Source organism: Dipodomys ordii, unplaced genomic scaffold (genome assembly GCF_000151885.1).
Source record: "Dipodomys ordii isolate 6190 unplaced genomic scaffold, Dord_2.0 Scaffold10, whole genome shotgun sequence".
Lineage (NCBI taxonomy): Eukaryota > Metazoa > Chordata > Mammalia > Rodentia > Heteromyidae > Dipodomys > Dipodomys ordii.
The window spans coordinates 26,207,621-26,226,118 of NW_012267226.1; the positions used below are offsets into that span (position 1 = coordinate 26,207,621).

The following is an 18,498-nucleotide window of genomic DNA, read 5'->3' on the forward strand; positions in this document are numbered from 1 at the left end:
CCTGCCTTCCCGACCACGGCGCGCTCGGCATCTGGAGGCCCGGCCCAGCGCGAGCCGCGTGGCAGCGGCCCCGGCCCCACCCAGGGCTGGGGGACAGGGGGGCGGGGGAGGGGGAGAGAAACCGATGGGGCGGCCCGGAGGAAGGCCGAGGGGCGCCCACAGAATGGCCCGGGTCTGGCCTGTGGATGGGGTCCTCACCCCCACATAGACCCCTCCAGCATGAGCCCACCCCGAGTCTGGCCTGCGGATAGGGTCACCCCCTGACCAGGACCCCTCTCCCCCCAGCCTGAGCCCACCCCGAGCCAGGGCCCACCTCGAGTCTGGCCTGCGGATGGGGTCACCCCTCTGACCAGGACCCCTCTCCCCCCAGCCTGAGCCCACCCCGAGCCAGGGCCCACCTCGAGTCTGGCCTGCGGATGGGGTCACCCCCCTGACCTGGACCCCTACCCCTATGAGCCTGGGCCCACCCCGAGTCTGGCCTGCGGATGGGGTCACCCCCTGACCTGGACCCCTCTCCCTCCAGCCTGAGCCCACCCCGAGCCCCCGCACCTGAGCTTGGGCCCGTGGACACTGCTGCATTGTGCTCCCCAGCAGTCCTAAACTTTTCCCCTCCTGGTAGCCGGTCCCAGAGGGAACAAAACCTCATGGCAAGGCCCTAACGACCAGGTGAGATCCGAGAGAGAAGTGAAGGACACAGTAACTACCACTGAGATCCCTGAGTGAAGGACACAGTAACTACCACTGAGATCCCTGAGTGAAGGACACAGTAACTACTCCTGAGATCCCTCAGTGAAGGACACAGTAACTACCCCTGAGATCCCTCAGTGAAGGACACAGTAACTACCGGTGAGATCCCTCAGTGAAGGGCACATTAACTACCACTGAGATCCATAAATGAAGGACACAGTAACTATCACTAAGATCCTGAGTGAAGGACACAGTAACTACCACTGAGATCCCTCAGTGAAGGACACAGTAACCTCACTCAACACCCAGATGCTGTGGAGTCCTGCCTCAGGAAGCTCAGCCCGGTCCCAGGGACTGTGTGGTTAACTGTGCAGGGACTGGGGAGGCCAGGTAGTGTCCAGGGAAGGGTGGACGACAGGGCCCCCTGGTTTCCAGCCTTCGTGTCCATTCCTCAGCTCTTACCTGGTGGACTTCAGCTTAGTCTGGGCTGTCCAGGAGGGGCAGTTTGAGAAAATGTGTGGTGGATCCGATTCTGGGCCTCCAGTGGAGCAAGCAACATGAGCTCCCGGCTTCAGAGAACAACACCTGGCGCTGGACCGTCCAGCCTGTATGGGATGTCATGTCATGGAGACTGAACCTGGACTTGCCATCTGAGTCTGTCTTGTTTTCATAGTCTCTAAAGATATTAAAATGTATGCATATTTATGGAGTGCTACATGATTTTTTTTTGGTCGGTCGTGGGGTCTGAAATCTGGGCCTGGGCACTGTCCCTCAGCACCTCAGCTCAAGGTGACCACTCTACCACTTGAGCCACAGCACCACTTCTGACTTTTTCTGCTTATGTGGTGCTGAGGAATCAAAACCCAGGGCTTCAAGCATGCAAGGCAAGCACTCTACCACTGAGCTACCTGCCCAGCCCATCATATTTTAAACATACATTGAGTAATGTTCTAACCAAGGTAAATGTATATCATTCAACATGCTTTCTTCTCACTTTAAAAAATTTCTACAGTACTTATCCACCATCTGGATTTATTGTTAAGAGCCCTTCCTTCCTTCCTTCCTTCCTTCCTTCCTTCCTTCCTTCCTTCCTTCCTTCTTTCCTTCCTTCCTTCCTTCCTCTTTTTTCTCTTTCTTTCTTTTTCTTTCTCTTTCTTTCTTTCTCTTTCTTTCTTTCTTTCTTTCTTTCTTTCTTTCTCTCTTCCTCTCTTTCTTTCATTATAGATCAAGAGTAAAGCACAAAAGCTTCTGTAACAGTGTCTTTTGCTTACCAGGCTTCAACAGTAGTTTAAGGTAAGGCCTCCCTTCCATGCAGAACATTAGACACTATGTCTGTGCCCACCAACTTGGTAATATTTTCCCCAACACACTACAACCTCCTACATTGCTGCTAGGGCCTTTTAATCTTATTAATTTATTTTGCCAGGCCTGGGCATGAACTCAGGGCCTGGGCACTTTCCTTGAGCTTCTTTTGCTTAAGTCTAGCACTCTACCACTTGAGCCACAGCACCACTTCCAGTTTTCTAGCGGTTTATTGGAGCTAAGAGTCTCCTGGACTTTCCTGTCCAGGCTGGCTTTGAACTGCGATCCTCAGATCTCAGCATCCTGAGAGCTAGGATTACAGGCGTGAGCCACCAGAGCCTGGCTTGGACTAAATAATTCTTAATCACCTTAGAAACATTTCATTATACATTCTAATGTGATGACAGTAGATAATTGATCCGTGTGCTTAAGGCTACTTACTTTCCACAAAACATTGCATAGGAGGAATGGGCTGGCTTTTAGTTGCAAGCCTGAAGACTCTTCCAAGGTTAAATACAAAGAAAGGCTTTGAAATTCTAAGTTGCTGAATAGTGTAGAAGAAAACTCCATAATGGAAAGCTTAATGTGCCAAGGTGAGCTTTCAATTCACAATTCACAATGTGCCAAGGTGACCGGTTTAGTTCCAATATTTTGTATGGAACAGAATGCTATGGGAGAAAGAACCAGACCGATGTGGCTCCTAAAATTTAAAATTTAAACTCATACCTTATTCCTCCCAGGGAAAGAGTTCATTTGGTAGTAAATCCACCATAGCTCATTGTAACCCTATCCTACTGCTACTTACCAGAGAGAGTCCTTATTTCCTATGGATGCCCCAGAATATGTTCTGATAGCTTCTTCAGCCAGCCAGATCAGTCTCTGTCTGCATGAGCTCTCTGAGAGCCAGGCTGACACAAAGGGGCTATTTTTGATTGGATGTGAGGTTTCTGTGACAGAGCCTTAAGTTGAATCTTTAGTTCACAGTTCCTTTCACTATTGTATACTTGGTGGGAAATGACAAGGGAACATTGAGCAGATATGGCTGGAAAGGCAAGTAGATGGAGATAGTTTGCTTTGCCAGTCACATTTTTTAAGAGCATAATGAGCAACTAGGTATAGAATGGACAGCATGTTACAAGTTGTTAGGAAGTGTATAAAATAACAGCAATCCACAATATGTTTTCTATGTCCTGCTAAATCTTTGATTGAAATATAAGCCTAAAACAAAGCTCTTTTCTTTTTATTCAAGTGAATAATTTACTGACTTGAAAAAAATGTTATGCATAGTTAATATAAGAACTTACATTTACTTCATGGCTTTTACTTTATAAACTCAAGTTCCCTGTACATTCAGTTTGGGGTGGAAACTGACTGAACAGGTAATGCAATAATTTCATGCATCCAAGGAAATATACATAGTGAAAGATCAGTTACAGTAAAAAGTATTTGTGGGGGGGCTGGGAAGGTGGCTCAGTGGTAGAGCGCTTGCCTGAGGCCCTGGGTTCGATTCCTCAGCACCACATAAGCAAAAAGAAAAAAGCCGGAAGTGGCACTGTGGCTCAAGTGGTAGAGCGCTAGCATTGAGCTGAAGAGCTGAGGGACAGCGCCCAGGCCCAGAGGTCAGGCCCCACAACCGGACCCCCCAAAAATATTTGTGGGGTGCTAGAGCTCACACTAATAATTCTATCTACTCAGGAGCCTGAATGGGTTCTGGAAGCTTTCCTGTGCTCCATTTTCCAAATAATAGTTGGAGAAATACTGGTGGGGATTGTCAATAGAAGATTTAAATAACGACCCCATAGGGGTGGAGAAACTTTCTTCAAGGATCATTTTAATATTTGTAGCATGTTTGGGGCCATGCACAGAAGCTGCTGGTTTCTACCAATGTCTACCCATTCTGTACCAAATTGTTTGGGAGTCTTTTTACTTCCCCATTCATTATCTTGCAAAGATATTCTTCACTGTTATGTATTGTAGCACGACTCTGTTGCCATTATCAAGCTTGTAACGCAATTTCTAAAGTGTTTCCGAGTAATACAATATCAAGAATTGTTCTACATTGACATTTGCAAAACTACAGTCACATCAGCTATTTCTTGGGCTTACAAAACTGCAAAAGCTCTAATGTTTGACAGCTATGTTCCAGCTATGTGGGTGTAACTGAACAAACACAATTCTCAATCTTTGGAAGTCAAGATAGCCAATATACTTAACCCACCCATTTAAATTACAGTTACCAATCCCTGACTTGAAAGTCCAAAGGTTGATGTTGGAGACTGCTTGTGTTCACTCTTTTGAAGGTAACCCTGCTCACTCGGCTTTTCCAGCAGCTTTTCCTTGGTTGCTTTACCACCACTCTGTCCTTTGTTACTTTTGTATTGATCTAGAGCAGAACATACAGGAGGGGGGGGGCGGTGGCACTGTTGGTTGGTTGTTTTCTGAGTGCTCAGGCTGGTGCTGAATTCTGGCTCAAAGAACCCTCCTACTTTAGCTTCCTGAGTAGCTTGGATCACAGGTCAGTACCACTGTGCCCAGCTACAGAGTTCTTTATGCACCTGTCTTTACACTGTTCTCATCTACCTTTACATTTGTTAGACAAGGTTTGTCAGACTGTCCATAAAAAATGGGAAACAAGTTTTATGGGCTGACATAACTTGTCCAACTCAAGAGTTGTCACTTGCTCTGCTTTAGTTATAGATATGAAATGTGGAATTGCAAATTAGAAGGAAGCTCTTTAGCCCACACAGTGTACTCCAAGGAAGAACTGTAATTAAGTAGATAAAACTAGCTATCTTACTAATGAATCTTTTCGTTGTAACACTAAATAGGGACATGACCAGTCAACAGGTCCTGACTATGTAGAGATTTATTTAAAGTGTTTTAATTTGTTTTTTCATTTTTTAATGTTAAGAAGACTTAACAAAAGACCTATGCTTATAATTGGTTTTTAAGTACAATATTTTTATCTATAGGCAAAATGCTTAACAGATCTATACAACTTACTCATCTTACAAAACTGAAATTTCATGTTGGATTAATCAGCTCTCCTTTTCTCCCATCCAGTCCCCCTGCCCTCCAAACACCCTTTCACTGTTAGTTCTGTCTTGACTACTTCAAGTTCCTAATATAAGTGGAAGCATGCAGTACTCATCTTTCTGTGACTTATCCCACGTAACAGGATGTCCTTCAAAATTCATCCATGCTTACCTCTAATTTTGTGTCCTGTGAAGTGTGTGTGTGTGTGTGTGTTTAGATAGAAGTATAAATCTAGCTGACACACTCTGGGAACTAAAGTGATTGTGTTCTTAAAATGGACATGTCATTTCCTAAAATGGACAAGGTTGACCATCAACTTCATTTTTTTATTTTCTTTCTGGTTTCTAGTTTCTTCCTTCCATTCATAAAGAAAACCTAAGGGATTTCTTTTCTTGTTATTTGAGTGGGAAGAGATGGAAATATGCATTAAAATTCCAATTGTAGAAAAACTAGTCATAAATGTTTTCCAATAGAGACCACGTTAGTAAATTGTGTTACAGCCCTATTATGACATATATCCTATAAAAATCCTGATGAGCTTGTATTACAATAAGAAAAATGTCTGGCTAAGGAAAGAGATGTGGGCTATAAAATACATATTATATGTATTTTTATTAAAATAAACCCAGAAATCTTATTGTATAAGTATTTCGCTATCTATAAATTTTGGTGAGACAGGAGATGTATTAAGGTGACCAAGGGGATAGAGATCTTTAAAAATAAGAATACACGTTGTCTTTTTTAAATATATATTTTTATTGTAAAGACACTGTACAGTTATATGAGAAAAGTAATGAGTACATTTCCTATTATTGTTGCCTCCTCTTTTGTTTTTCCCCTACCATCCCTTCTCTCCCCACCTCCCCAACTCTTCCCTCCCTGCCCAAGTTGTAAAGTTCATTTTCAACATAGTGTCTTGTACATCTCATTGTTACAATGGGTCAACCTGTATCCTTATTTCAACATTTTGTTATTTCCATTCCCCTCCCCAAATTAGAAAAAATGTATATACACCAGAATCAAATACAGTAACAACAGGGGTTATACCATGGGGGAAGAACTTACCAAAGAAACAAAAAAAAAATCACATAGTACATTATAAATATGTTAAAAACCATAGCAAGAAAGGAAAAACCACTTGTGTCCCTATCTTGGTGTTCATTTTGCTTAGCATCATCTTATATGGTCATCTGTTTGTAGCTTTTGACCTTTTCTTCTTGTCCTAGATATATACTAGTTATTACAAGTAAGGGAAACCATGGGACCTGTTTCTTTGGGCCTGGCTTACTTCATTTAATATAATTTTTTCCAAGTCTTTCCATTTCATTCATATATACATACCACATTTTCTTGATCCATTCATCTACTGAGGGGCATCTGGGTTGGTTCCATATCTTACTTAGGGTGACTAATGCTGTGAAAACATAGCTGTGCTGGTAGCTTTGTATGGCCTAGTTTGTGATCGTTTGGGTCTTTTTTTTTTTTTTAAGGCCCATCTGATGCAACTGAAATCAGGAAACAGTTTTCCAAGTTGTTTGGACCTTTTTTCCTTACCTCTAATTTTTGTTCACAGATGCATTCACCACACCTCTTTGGCAAAATTAGAAATTGGTGTGTAAGATGTAGTACCTGCAGTTACTATCACTGACAGGAACTGAGAATATCAAAGGACTCTGTAAAATTAAAAGAGAGCAAGCGACAAACATTTTTGTAATAAATAGCAATTTCGTTCTATTTTGGAGGGAGTCTCAGAAAATGCTTGTTGTGTATTAAATTATTAACTGTGAAAATGAGTATTGGTTTAAGAGTTATAAATTTTGTTGTAGTGGTACTGGGCTTTGAACCCATTTTCCCAGTCCTACACTTACATATTTTGTTGGTACTGGAGTTGAACTTAGGGCCTTATGCTTGCTAGGTTCTCCCAATTGATCTGTGCCTCCAGTCTCTTAAATTACTATATATTTTTATAATTTTAAAGAAGTATCTGTAATTCTGATTTTAAAGTTTTTATTTAAAAATGTTTAAATAGCAAAATAAAATAGTTACATCTTATATAGTATTTATTTTTTTATATAGTATTTTTAAAAAAATCATCTTCTCTCAGCTGGGCACTGGTGGCTTACCCTGTAATCCTAGCTACTCAGGAGGCTGAGCTCTGAGGATCATGGTTCAAAGCCAGCCCAGGCAGGAAAGTCCTGGAGACTCTTATTTCCAATAAACTACCAGAAAACCGGAAGTAGCACTGTGGCTCAAATGGAGAGCACTTATATTGAGCTGAAGAGCTGAAGGACAGCGCCCAGGCTCAGAGTTCAAGCCCCAGGACTGACCAAAAAAAAAAAAAAAAAACCACCTTCTCTAGGTGGTTTGATTATTCATTACTAAAAATAATGCTGGCATGAATAATCCTGTGCATTTATTCACTTTGGGAAACAGACAACAGGATAATGAGTAACAACATTTAACTATGAAAGCAGCCAGGAGCCAGAATGAAATAAGGACAGAAACCTTAGCCAGGAAACTGTGTCATGTGGTCTGTCCTTGTTAGCATGAGAGGCAGTGATTCACACCAGCCATTCTAGGCAGCAAGTCTAAAAGTACACAAGGAGAGCTTGTTTAATAAACAAGACTAGAGGCAAAAGTAGAGTGGAACTGAGGGGAAAAAAATCCTTAATATGTTTATAAAGTCACACTGGAACTCAAGTAGGAACAGAATATTGTTTCTAATGGATGAAGTCAATATTCTTCACCCACTTGCACTTTTTTGAGTAAAATACATGTAAAAAATTGATAAAAATTTTGGCAGCATAAGATTTTAGGCTTGGAGGAATAGTAAATCCTTTATCCTAACTCTGGGCAGCTTTGGTATTATATTCCCAATAAATTTGAGATTTAATTACTCAGTTTTAGTCATTGGATTATAACACTGGTTTTGAAGTAGCAGTGATGTTCCATAAACATGTTGGTGGCCTCCGTGTAGGATTTCATCTAGTGTGAACATAATCGAAATGGTATATTCAGTCTGGATTAACAGTATGGCTTTTTTTTGTCAGTCATGGGGCTTGGACTCAGGACCTGGGTGCTGTTCCTGAGCTCTTTTGCTCCAGGCTAGTGCTCTACCACTTTGAACCATAGCACCATTTCTGGTGTTCCAGTGGTTCATTGAAAATGAGTCTCATGGGGACTTTTCTACCCGGGCTGGCTTCAAACTGATCTTCAATCTCAGCCTCTTGTGTTGCTAGGATTACAGTTGTGAGCCACTGGCACCTGGCAGATATTCTTCTTTATCTTTTTTTTTTTTTGGGTCCGGTTGTGGGACCTGAACTCTGGGCCTGGGCACTGTCCCTCAGCTCTTCAGCTCAAGGCTAGCGCTCTACCACTTGAGCCACAGCGCCACTTCCGGCTTTTTTCTTTTTGCTTATATGGTGCTGAGGAATCGAACCCAGGGCCTCAGGCATGCAAGGTAAGCGATCTACCACTGAGCCACCTTCCCAGCCCCTTTTTTTTTATTTTGTAATTTTTCGATATGGCAAATGAATTATTTTGAATTTGGGGTGACTCTTTTTATTTTAAACCAAGAAGTATCATTAAATATACCAACGTTCGTTATACCTACAAAACTTTCTGGCTCCTTACTATTTAGTAAATATATTCTAGATAAATGATGAGCTCTACTTGGTATAAAAATGGCATAAAATTATTGTCTCTGATTCAACCCCTTTTATTAATCATTATCTTTGTTTTTTTTAAAGTTAGCACATATAATAAAAGGTTAAGGTTTATGATGTTTTCTTTAAAATAAAGACTCAATAAACAGTCTTTGTTTCATTATTGTTTTACATATTTAATAAAATAAGCTGAATTAGAAGTACAATGTATCCCAACTATGAAAACTAAAAAGCATGATATTTTTCTTCATTGTTTTCAGGTACTTAGAAAACTTTAATAGTTTTTTTCATTAATTTGGATTAATTTAGAAATATTAGAGACTAATAACATATTTTTGCTCATCATAAATTGTGAAACATGCTTAGGTTTCTTCCTTGTTCTTCAGACATGAGGAATAAATAGCTCCTTCTCAATGGAAAATTGTATTCAACTTATCCTAGGGTGAAAAAAAGAATATGTGAACAGATAAGTAAATGGTTTACTTTAGGGACATACTCTTTAATCGCAATCTCATTTTAATCTAGAATTTAATCTGTCCTGTGGCAGGGAATGTTATATACTGCAGTGAAGTCTCCAAAACAGTAGTATCAGCAGCACCTGGGCACTGATATAAACACAGACCCTCAGACCTTCAAATCAAAGGCCGAACTTTAATAAGATATACCCATGGCTTGTAGATACCTTCAAACTTTTTCCTGGGTAGATGACTTTTGTTTTTCTGTTTAGTTTGTTAAGTGTCAAAGAATAAGAAGAAAATGATAAAAAGCAAATGAATGAAGATTGTTAATATGATGAGGGCAGAGGATACTTTGTAGTTCAAGCCAAAACATGCTCAAAAACTCCAACTGGATGATCATGACTCTACATGTAAACCTTAAGTTTATATTAGGAACTAGAGAGCCATATGGTTATAATACTTATTGAAAGTAAACAATAAATCACAAGTGAATAGGAAAAAAGTCTTGATTAAAGTATCTAACTGAAGCACATCACATGGCATACATTCCTGAAAATACTGTGACCCACAGTAAACTTCTCTTTAAAATGTTAGTTCTAAGCTGTCTATACATAACTTGTCATAATTCACATAATGAAGATGGCAGATTCACTGGCTTTCACCTCTGTGCTTGTATGCTGCATAATTAGTAGCACAAACCATATACATTTTTACACTACAAAACTATGGGTAAATTGTTCAGCTTTGCTGTGCCTCAAGTTCTCTTCCCATAAAACGAATCACATCTATTTCATGTGATTGTTGTAATGATTAAATACAATGATATGTACTATATATATATATATATATATATATATATATATATATATATATGAAGAATCTAGAATAAGAAACACTAGATAGCATTTGCCATTATGACTCAGAACTTGGTTAAGAGTGCCCATTCTTGGCTTTGGCAAGCTTCTTTCTGTTCACTCAAGACCACCCACCAGTTGTAGGCCGATTTCCAGGGACTCATGCACACATTTGCATGTCTCTACATTATCTGGTTATTATGCTTCATGTCGAGATCTGCTCCTTCCTCACATTCTGCTATACGTGTTTCTGGAAAAAAATTCTCTGTGACAGTGTGAAGTGGAGTGCTTTGTTCCAAAGTTTAAGTCTGTTGCAAAGGATATATCCCCAGACTAGCGGTCACTTACTTAGAATAAAATGAAACCAAGGGAGCCAAGCAAAGTACTTGTCTTGTTATTCCTTAATTATTATTTCACCTCCCTTTCCTCACCTTCATGGGTAAACATTGATCATCCTTCTAGAATAAAGGACAGTGCAGGATTCCTCCCTTCAAAGGCTAACTGTATGCTAGAAGGTTTTTGTGGCTAAGAAATACATGAAAAAAAGGGCTGGGAATGTGGCTCAGTGGTAGAACGCTCACCTTACATGCTTGAGGCCCTGGGTTCGATTCCTCAGCACCACATAAGCAGAAAAAAAAAGCCGGAAGTGGCACTGTGGCTCAAGTGGTAGAGTGCTAGCCTTGAGCTGAAGAGCTGAGGGACAGTACCCAGGCCCAGAGTTCAGGCCCCACAACCGGACCCCCCCCAAAAAAAAGAAAGAAATACATGAAAAAGTCAAGAGTACAAATCTGAGTATGGCTTCTTTTGTATCCATAAGGGTATACTGGTTAGCTCAACTGTCACCATTTGACTTCCACAGTGATTTAATGTGGATAACGAAAGAGTAGCCTAGGAAAAATGAATAAAAAGGTGATTGGACTTTGGTTGAGGTTTTTAAACAGAACATATACCACTGGTTTTTAAATGTTTGCAGTAATCTCAGAGGCCTCCATTGAAATCAGAAGCATTATGTCTTACTTCTCAGCCCTCCATGCCTTGAATAGTACTTGGCTTGTGGCAGTAAAGTGTTTCTGCTGGGCAGTCCTTGCTTCAAGCCTCCCACAGGGAGGTTCCTCTTAATGCTCCAAATCCCCTCCAGGGCCACTGTCAATATTTGCAAAAGAAAGATGATAGTATTAATATGTTCTTTTTTTAATACAAAGTGTTTCTAAGTAGGTACTTAGTGATTTTTTTCATTTGGGCAGGTGTTTGTCTTAAACCACTCAAAGTCTTCATCATTTATTCCATTGTATGCATTCAATTATTCCCATTCAATTAAATAAAAAGAATGCCCCTATGTAATTTAGCTTGATTTTAAACAAATACATGAAAAGTCAATAATATTAGAATATATATATATGTATATATATATATATATTTATAACAGAAAAGTATCAGGAATGAACCAAAGTTAATCCAAAGACTTCATGTAGTTTAATTCTTCAAGTAATTGTAAATTCCACAAACCCAAGACTCCTCTGAGAGCCAGAAACTAGATGCTATTTAATCCCTCCATAAAGGAAGCGATAGCCAAATCACAAGTTCCTATATTTAAAACACTACAGCAGTTGGAAAGTGTTACTTATACAATGATACAGGATAAAATCTAGATCCTAAGTCCTGAAACTATAATAAAGCTTACTAATGATTTGCATTGTGTTAACCCCTCTACCCTGAAAGTCACTGTGCTTTCATCTTTCAAGTAAGTCACCATTTTAAGAACTTCTTTGAAGAAAAACTACAACCAATTTTAAATAAGTTAGTGAATTCAGATTAGTTACCATAAGTTGTTTTTCTAGTATTTTAGCTTGCAGAAAACGTTTTTGGTGTCAGAACTGGGGCTTGAACTCAGGGATGGGGTACTTTCACTTAGCTTTAGCTTTTCTGCCTCAGGCTGGAGCTCTTATCACTGGAATCACAGCTCCATTTCTGGATTTTTGGTGATTAATTAGAAATAAGAGTCTCATGGATTTTCTACCAGCCTGGGCTAGTGACTTTGAACCTTGATCCTACAATTTCAGCCTCCTGAGCAGCTAGAATTACAGGTGTGAGTCCCTGGCGCTGACTTTAGCCTGCAAATTTTAATGGCAACTGTCATAGATCATAGCTGTACATTGGCATTGGTACTGACACTTTATACCTCTGCCCTAACAAATTGTCACATCATGTGATGAGTAAGATCATAGCCTTTAGTTCAGAGCAAAATAGGATTTTCAGTCTCAGTTCTACTACCTCCATTTTGGGCAAGTCTGTGTTTGGGAAACTGTCCATTTTCCTTATTTTTAAATATAGATACTGTGTGTGTGTGTTGGTGCTCGGGCTTGAACTCAGGGCATAGCCCTGCCCTTGAGCTCCTTTCACTAGTACTCTACCAATGAGCCACCCCTCCACTTATGTGTGTTTTTTTTGGGTGGGGGTGGGGGTGGGGGATTGATTTGTTGGAGATAAGAGTCTCACAGGCTTTTTTGCCTGGGCTGGCTTCAAACTGCAATCCTCAGATCTTAGCCTCCTGAGTAGCTAGGATTGCAAGCATGAGCCACCAGTGCCCAGGTGATACACTATCCACCTTGACAGATTAATTTAGGATGTGAATAAAATACATATGAAGTGCTTTGGGCTTAATAAATAGCTATCTTTATTTTTATGGGACAGTGGCTTTTCTTTCCATGAATGAATTTGGATTCCATTACTGAGCCTGTGTCAGTGTCAACACCTGCCTCTCCCTTCTCACTTGGGAGTGGAGTAAAAGATTAGTTTCTTCCTTCCGGAGGCCTTCAAGGAAAACTCCTCAATCTCCTCTAGTCAAGACGTTACAAAGTTGAAGCTGTTCTTCATATCTAACTTAAATCCTGTCTTGTCATTCAAGCCATTTTCCTTTTCAGTCCTGTTTAGAGTAGAAAATAGCTGTTCCCCAGCCCCCAGCAACAGATTGTCCAAATCAGGTGCCCACAAACATTTTTATACATCCCCTGCACACCACAGTATACAAGAGACCAAAGGAATAAACAGATTTGTTTCACACTATGGGAAGGCCTGGTACAGTTTAAAATCTGCAAGCATAGCTCTGCAGACTATGGCATAATTGTACTGGTCAAATTTAGTCATAGCCAAATAGAGAAAATACCTGAACACAAACCCCAGTGTTAAGAAATTCATTAAAAACTGTAAAGCCAGTCTAGATATGCATACGTATTTGTTGCTGGAAAACTCAGTGAGATTGCTGGAGAGAAATGGCACTACTTTTACTTGATAGGATGTTTGGTGAAAGCGTTAACAGAAGGTTACATATTAGATTGGAGAAAAAAAGGTCTATCTAGTAGGCAGCAGATTTTCCATTGTGACACCTGCTTCTTTGCAGAGAAACCATACTTCCTCAGATTGGGCCAGGCACATCTCAGAAGGTGGAAGAAAGACAAAGGAAAGAGCAGAGCCAGCAAGACCTCAAAGTGGATATGCCTAGCTTAAAAAAGTAAAGGGTAGCAGGCACAGGAGAGAGGCAAAGACAAAGCAATCAAATCTTTTCCTAGAATTTGCTAGAAATTCCTATCTCTGTCTTCTTATGCCTCCAACCCCTTCTCCTCCAAAACCTTTTCAGGTATGTTTTTATTATAGATATAAAAGTTACAAGAGCTTGAAAAGCCAGTTTAGAGCCATATCTTCTACGCTTCCCTTGTGTAAACATTTTCAGAAAGGACCAGGGTAAAAAAACTAAGTAATTGTAGTTCATGTTTGGTGACTCCTAAGCTCTAAAATTATCTTGACATTATCAGTTGGTATCTAGTAAATTTCTTTGCATACTTAGGTGTACAAAACATCACCAAAAGAAATAGCAAATAACAAAATTGTCTGTACTTGTTTAGTAACATCTTGTGTTTTCTAAATTAGCATTAGATAAACCAGTCTAAAATTACGTTTTCATGTATTAAGTTATACACCCAAATGAATGGATTGATTAGTATATTATTTAAATTAATTGCAAAAGGAAATGTATAAGGGGAAAGAAACAAGCTTCATTAATCAAATTTAAGACTACTATAACCTCCACAGATTCTAACCTGAAAAAAGTACAGAAATCATTGAAATACATTCAGAGGTAGAAAATCATCAGTTTTTTTTTCTGGATATGATATTTGGATGAAGATGTTACAGAAGGTGATATATTCAATTTCCCTAAAAGCCATCTAGAAAGAAAAAGAAAAAGGTCTAGAAAGAAGCATAGATACCCATTGAGACAGCTGCTTCTTTCAGAGAAACTGTGCTCCCTCCTCGTTCATTCCAGGAGGTAGAAAGAAAAACTAAGGGAAACCCAGATAGATGTCTGTGTCTCACACATCCTAGCTGCTCAGGGGTCTGAAATTTGCGGAATGAGATTCAAAAACCAGCCCCCGTAGACAAATCTGAAAGCATCAGGCTTTACTGAAGAGAACCAAGCAAGAGTGACAGGCCGTGAGTTCAAGCCCCAGTACTAGCACACACACACCAAGATGAAGTGGGGAGATGCAGGCAACCAGTCGATAGGAACTACTATCTGAACTGTTGCTCAGCCTTTGAGAAGCCCAAAAGCCTAGGCGATGGGGCAGCTAGAAGTCAGAAAATATTTCACATGCTGAACATCAACAGGACTAACCAGTGGATGGACTGGATATGGAGTTTGAGGAATTGCCTTTGAAGAATTTCTCCTAATCCAACACATGAGAGAGATGGTATTTCTTTCTTTTTTTGGGGAGGGGTCCGGTCGTGGGGCCTGAACTCTGGCCTGGGTGCTGTCCCTCAGCTCTTCAGCTCAAGGCTAGCGCTCTACCACTTGAGCCACAGCACCACTTCCGGCTTTTTTCTTTTTGCTTATGTGGTCTGAGGAATTGAACCCAGGGCCTCAGGCATGCAAGGCAAGTGCTCTACCACTGAGCCTCCTTCCCAGCCCCCGAGAGATGGTATTTCTTGATATGGGGAAGGCCTGTGGAAGAGTGGGTATTTAGAAGTCTGGGGTACAGAATTAGAGCTCTATTGTAAATTTCTTAACTGTGGTGTTTATCAGACGTCTAAGTGTAAAGCCAAGTAGGCTTTTAGGGGCTTGAAAAAAGCAAAGGCAAGAGATAACACACTTTGGAGTCATTATCACAATATAGATGAATCTGACCACTCAAGGAGTTGAGTTTAGATAGAGAAAAGGGCCTGATCAAGTTCTTCACATTGTAAAGGCCAGGAGGGGAGAAAGTCATCCAAGAACATGTAGAGACTGTGGCCAAAGAGGTAAAATGAAAACCAGGACAAAGTAGCCTGGTGACCTAAAGGTCAACTTGAGGGAATTTGTGTCCAATGCTATAGAGATGTGAATATGATGGAGGAAATCACTGAGAAGAATGTTATTTGCAATCTGGAAAAGAACAGTTTTCCTGAACTAATGGGAATAAAAGGTGAACTGCAATGAATGAAGGAACAAAGGACTCAAAAGGAGGTGAGGTCAATGGTTCAAGTATACTTAGAGTCAACATTGAGTTGCTAGAGGAGCTACTCAAGTCGCTGAAAGTTTGATGCAGAATGCTGTGTATGTAATATAGAGTGTCTTCTAGAAAGAGATGCTATAGCTATTATCAGGTATTCCAGAGAGGAGTGTGTCAGCGTAAACCTGTCACAGCAGAAAGTTGGACTAGAAAGTCCAACAGCTGGCTCAGACAAGCTGGAAGAAAGTTGTACTCTTTTTGTGTACAGGTTCCCTATTTTGGCTAAGGAGATGGGCTTTCTAACTAGACAGAGAAAAAGAGAAGTTTCTATTTCATTCTATTTTTTTCTAAATAGGATAGCTCTTTCAAAGGATCTAGTTTTGGCATTCAGTTTTCTAGAATAAAATAGTGTGTTTGAGTGCCCTCTGTTGGGTCTTGTAAAAACCCAGTTGACTGTATACAAAGCATATTTGAAAAAGGTTGCATAGAAAAATGACCCATTTCCTACCTCTCAGGCTGTGTCACAATCAAATGTATTAGAAAGGTGCAACACGTGACAGGCACAGATACAACATATACCTAGTAGTATTACAATAATCATAATGCTAATTTTTTTAAACACCAGGAAAAATAGTATACGTAGACTTGGTTTCATGACAGAAATTTAGTAGCTCATTCTGCATTTATTCATAGAGTTAAAATAGACTAAAACTTTCTCGGAAGATACGGAGAAAATCTGGCTATTTTATTAGCCTGTCTTTTTGTAAGAAGGAGTAAAATAAAGGCACAAATTGGGCTTTGTTAACTGGGTATACAACTATATTGTGCTTTGAACTCATGCTTGTTAGGTAGCCATTCTACTCTTAAACCATGTTTCACCTCTTTTTTTTTCTTTAGGTTTTTTTTTTTTTTTGGTCGGTCGTGGGGCCTGAACTCTGGGCGTGAGTGCTGTCTCTCAGCTCTTCAGCTCAATGCTAGCACTCTACCACTTGAGCCATAGCGCTACTTCTGGCTTTTTCTGTTTATATGGTTCTGAGGAATCGAACCTAGGGCCTCATGCATGCAAGGCAAGCGCTCTACCACTGAGCCACCTTCCCAGCCCCTTCTTTAGATATTTTTCTAATAAAGTTTCATGCTTCCAGTCATCAGGACTGGACCTCAGTCCTCAATTTATGCCTTCGTGGTATAATAGATACATGCTACCATTTCCAGCTTATCAGTTGAAATGAGGTCTTGTTAACTTTTGCCCAGGCTGTTTTCTGAGAGTTACGATTACAGTACAAGCCAGTGCACCTGGCTAAACTTGCTAGTTAATACACAGAGCATTAGGATGGAGTTCTTTTTTCTTTATTGCTTATTTGGACACAGCCAAAACAATCACAGAATGGTTAAAGAATTTCTCAAGAATTCACTTTTTATTTTGATAATTATGTTCTTTTGGTTTGTTTTGTCGGTGACGTGGCTTGAACTCAGGACCTAGGCGCTGTCCCTGAGCTCTTTTGCTCAAGTAGCACTCTACCACTTTGAGCCATGATTCCACTTCTGGTTTTTGAGTGGTCAGTTGTAGACGAGTCTCAAGAGGACTTTTCTGTCTGGGCTGGCTTGGAACCATGATCCTCAGATCTCAGCCTCCTGAGTAAGCTAGGATTACAGGTGTGAGCCATCATTGCCCAGTAAAGTTTTGTAATAAGTAATCACCCTGTGATTAAGTAGACAATTCCACATTTATTTCACAAATATACTTGTCATTGAGATTACCTGCAGGTGGATTTTTAATGTGGCACTCATCTCTCTTAATATAAAGTTCTTCTTCCAGTACTTCCTTAATTCTCTTATGTGGCTCACAATACAGAAATTTTTTCCCTGTAAAGGCATTAACAAAATTGGTTTCTTACTTCATCCCCATCTTCTTGTCATTATACTTAACTTGAACGTGTTTTCAAAACAATGTGAGTGAAAGGTTATGTTGCAGAATCAGGACGCAAACTGCTGCTTCTATTCATATAACAAAGTGTGAAGATCTATAGGATAGTATTGATGGGGCTAGATTCAATAACTTGTACTTAGTGTCAAACAGATCAAACATGCAAGTACAAGATTGAAAATTTCTGATCAAACCTGATCAGTCCAGGTTCAGGAGACCTGAGCAGGGGAGAGGGGGTCGCTGCACCACGAGTCACCACTGCCTGTCTGCTCGGTACCGAGGGAGCTCCTACCAGGAGTTGTGCCTGTCAGGTCAGACTGCAGTTCCCGCCCTGCAGATCGAAGGCTGAATTCGCTCCGTGATGAAGTGGGGTGCTCAAGAGGCCCCGGCGTGACTCTGGGGAGCGCCCCGCGGGCGGCTCGGCTCCGGGCCGCGGGGGGGGGGGGCGCCAAAGCTTCCTAATTGCCCTCTGACCCCAGCTACTAACGCCAGTGTTTCCTGGCCCCTCCCGAGTGTGACACGCCGGGGTCCGCCTCTCGCCTTCGGGGAGTTGGTTGGGGCGGGCGGCGGGAGTTCCGGGCGCAGCGGAGCGCGGGCTCTCCTCGCCCCGGGCTGGGGCGGAGGTGCTGGGCCGCGGGGTCCCGGGCGGGAGGTGTCCCTGCGGGGGGGCAAAGGTCGGGGGGCGGTGTCCTCGCGGGGGGGGCTCTCAGGGCGCAGATGCTGAGAGCGTCAGCCCGGGCCGAGCCTCGAACCCCGGCCCCTCCGCAGAGACAAGGAGGCGCTGGGAGCGCCGGGGACTTCGAGGCTCCTCTCCGCCGCGGGTGTGCGGTGTGCAGGAGCTGCGCGCGCCGGGATGAGGCGGGGGACGGAGACTCCGAGCTCACGCGTGATCGAGACAGCGCGGCGTGTGAGTGTCCGCACTGCTTTTCCTCTGGTCTGCGCATCGTCCCGGGTCGGGACCGTGTGTGAGGGCGAGGTGACGCGGCCGTGAGTGCGCGGGTTCACGCCCCGCGTCTGTGCCCTGTGCGTGTGGGACGCGTGCACACGAGTGCACGGCGGCGCACGCGCGGTCTCTCACAAAAGCCGCTGCTC

General features: G+C 41.6%; 1 protein-coding gene across 1 annotated transcript; it reads right to left on the reverse strand.

Annotated features, from left to right (window-relative positions):
* Nucleotides 1-8,885: 8,885 nt before the first annotated feature.
* LOC105980659 (chromosome unknown open reading frame, human C11orf97) lies at nt 8,886-18,350 on the reverse strand. The gene is made up of 4 exons (XM_013009543.1): nt 17,894-18,350; nt 17,241-17,345; nt 11,020-11,145; nt 8,886-9,127 (listed from the first exon to the last, which is right to left on the reverse strand). The coding sequence occupies exons 1-4, from the start codon at nt 18,348-18,350 to the stop codon at nt 9,123-9,125; spliced, it is 693 nt and encodes a 230-aa protein (XP_012864997.1). The 3' UTR covers nt 8,886-9,122.
* Between the last annotated feature and the right edge of the window lie 148 nt (nt 18,351-18,498).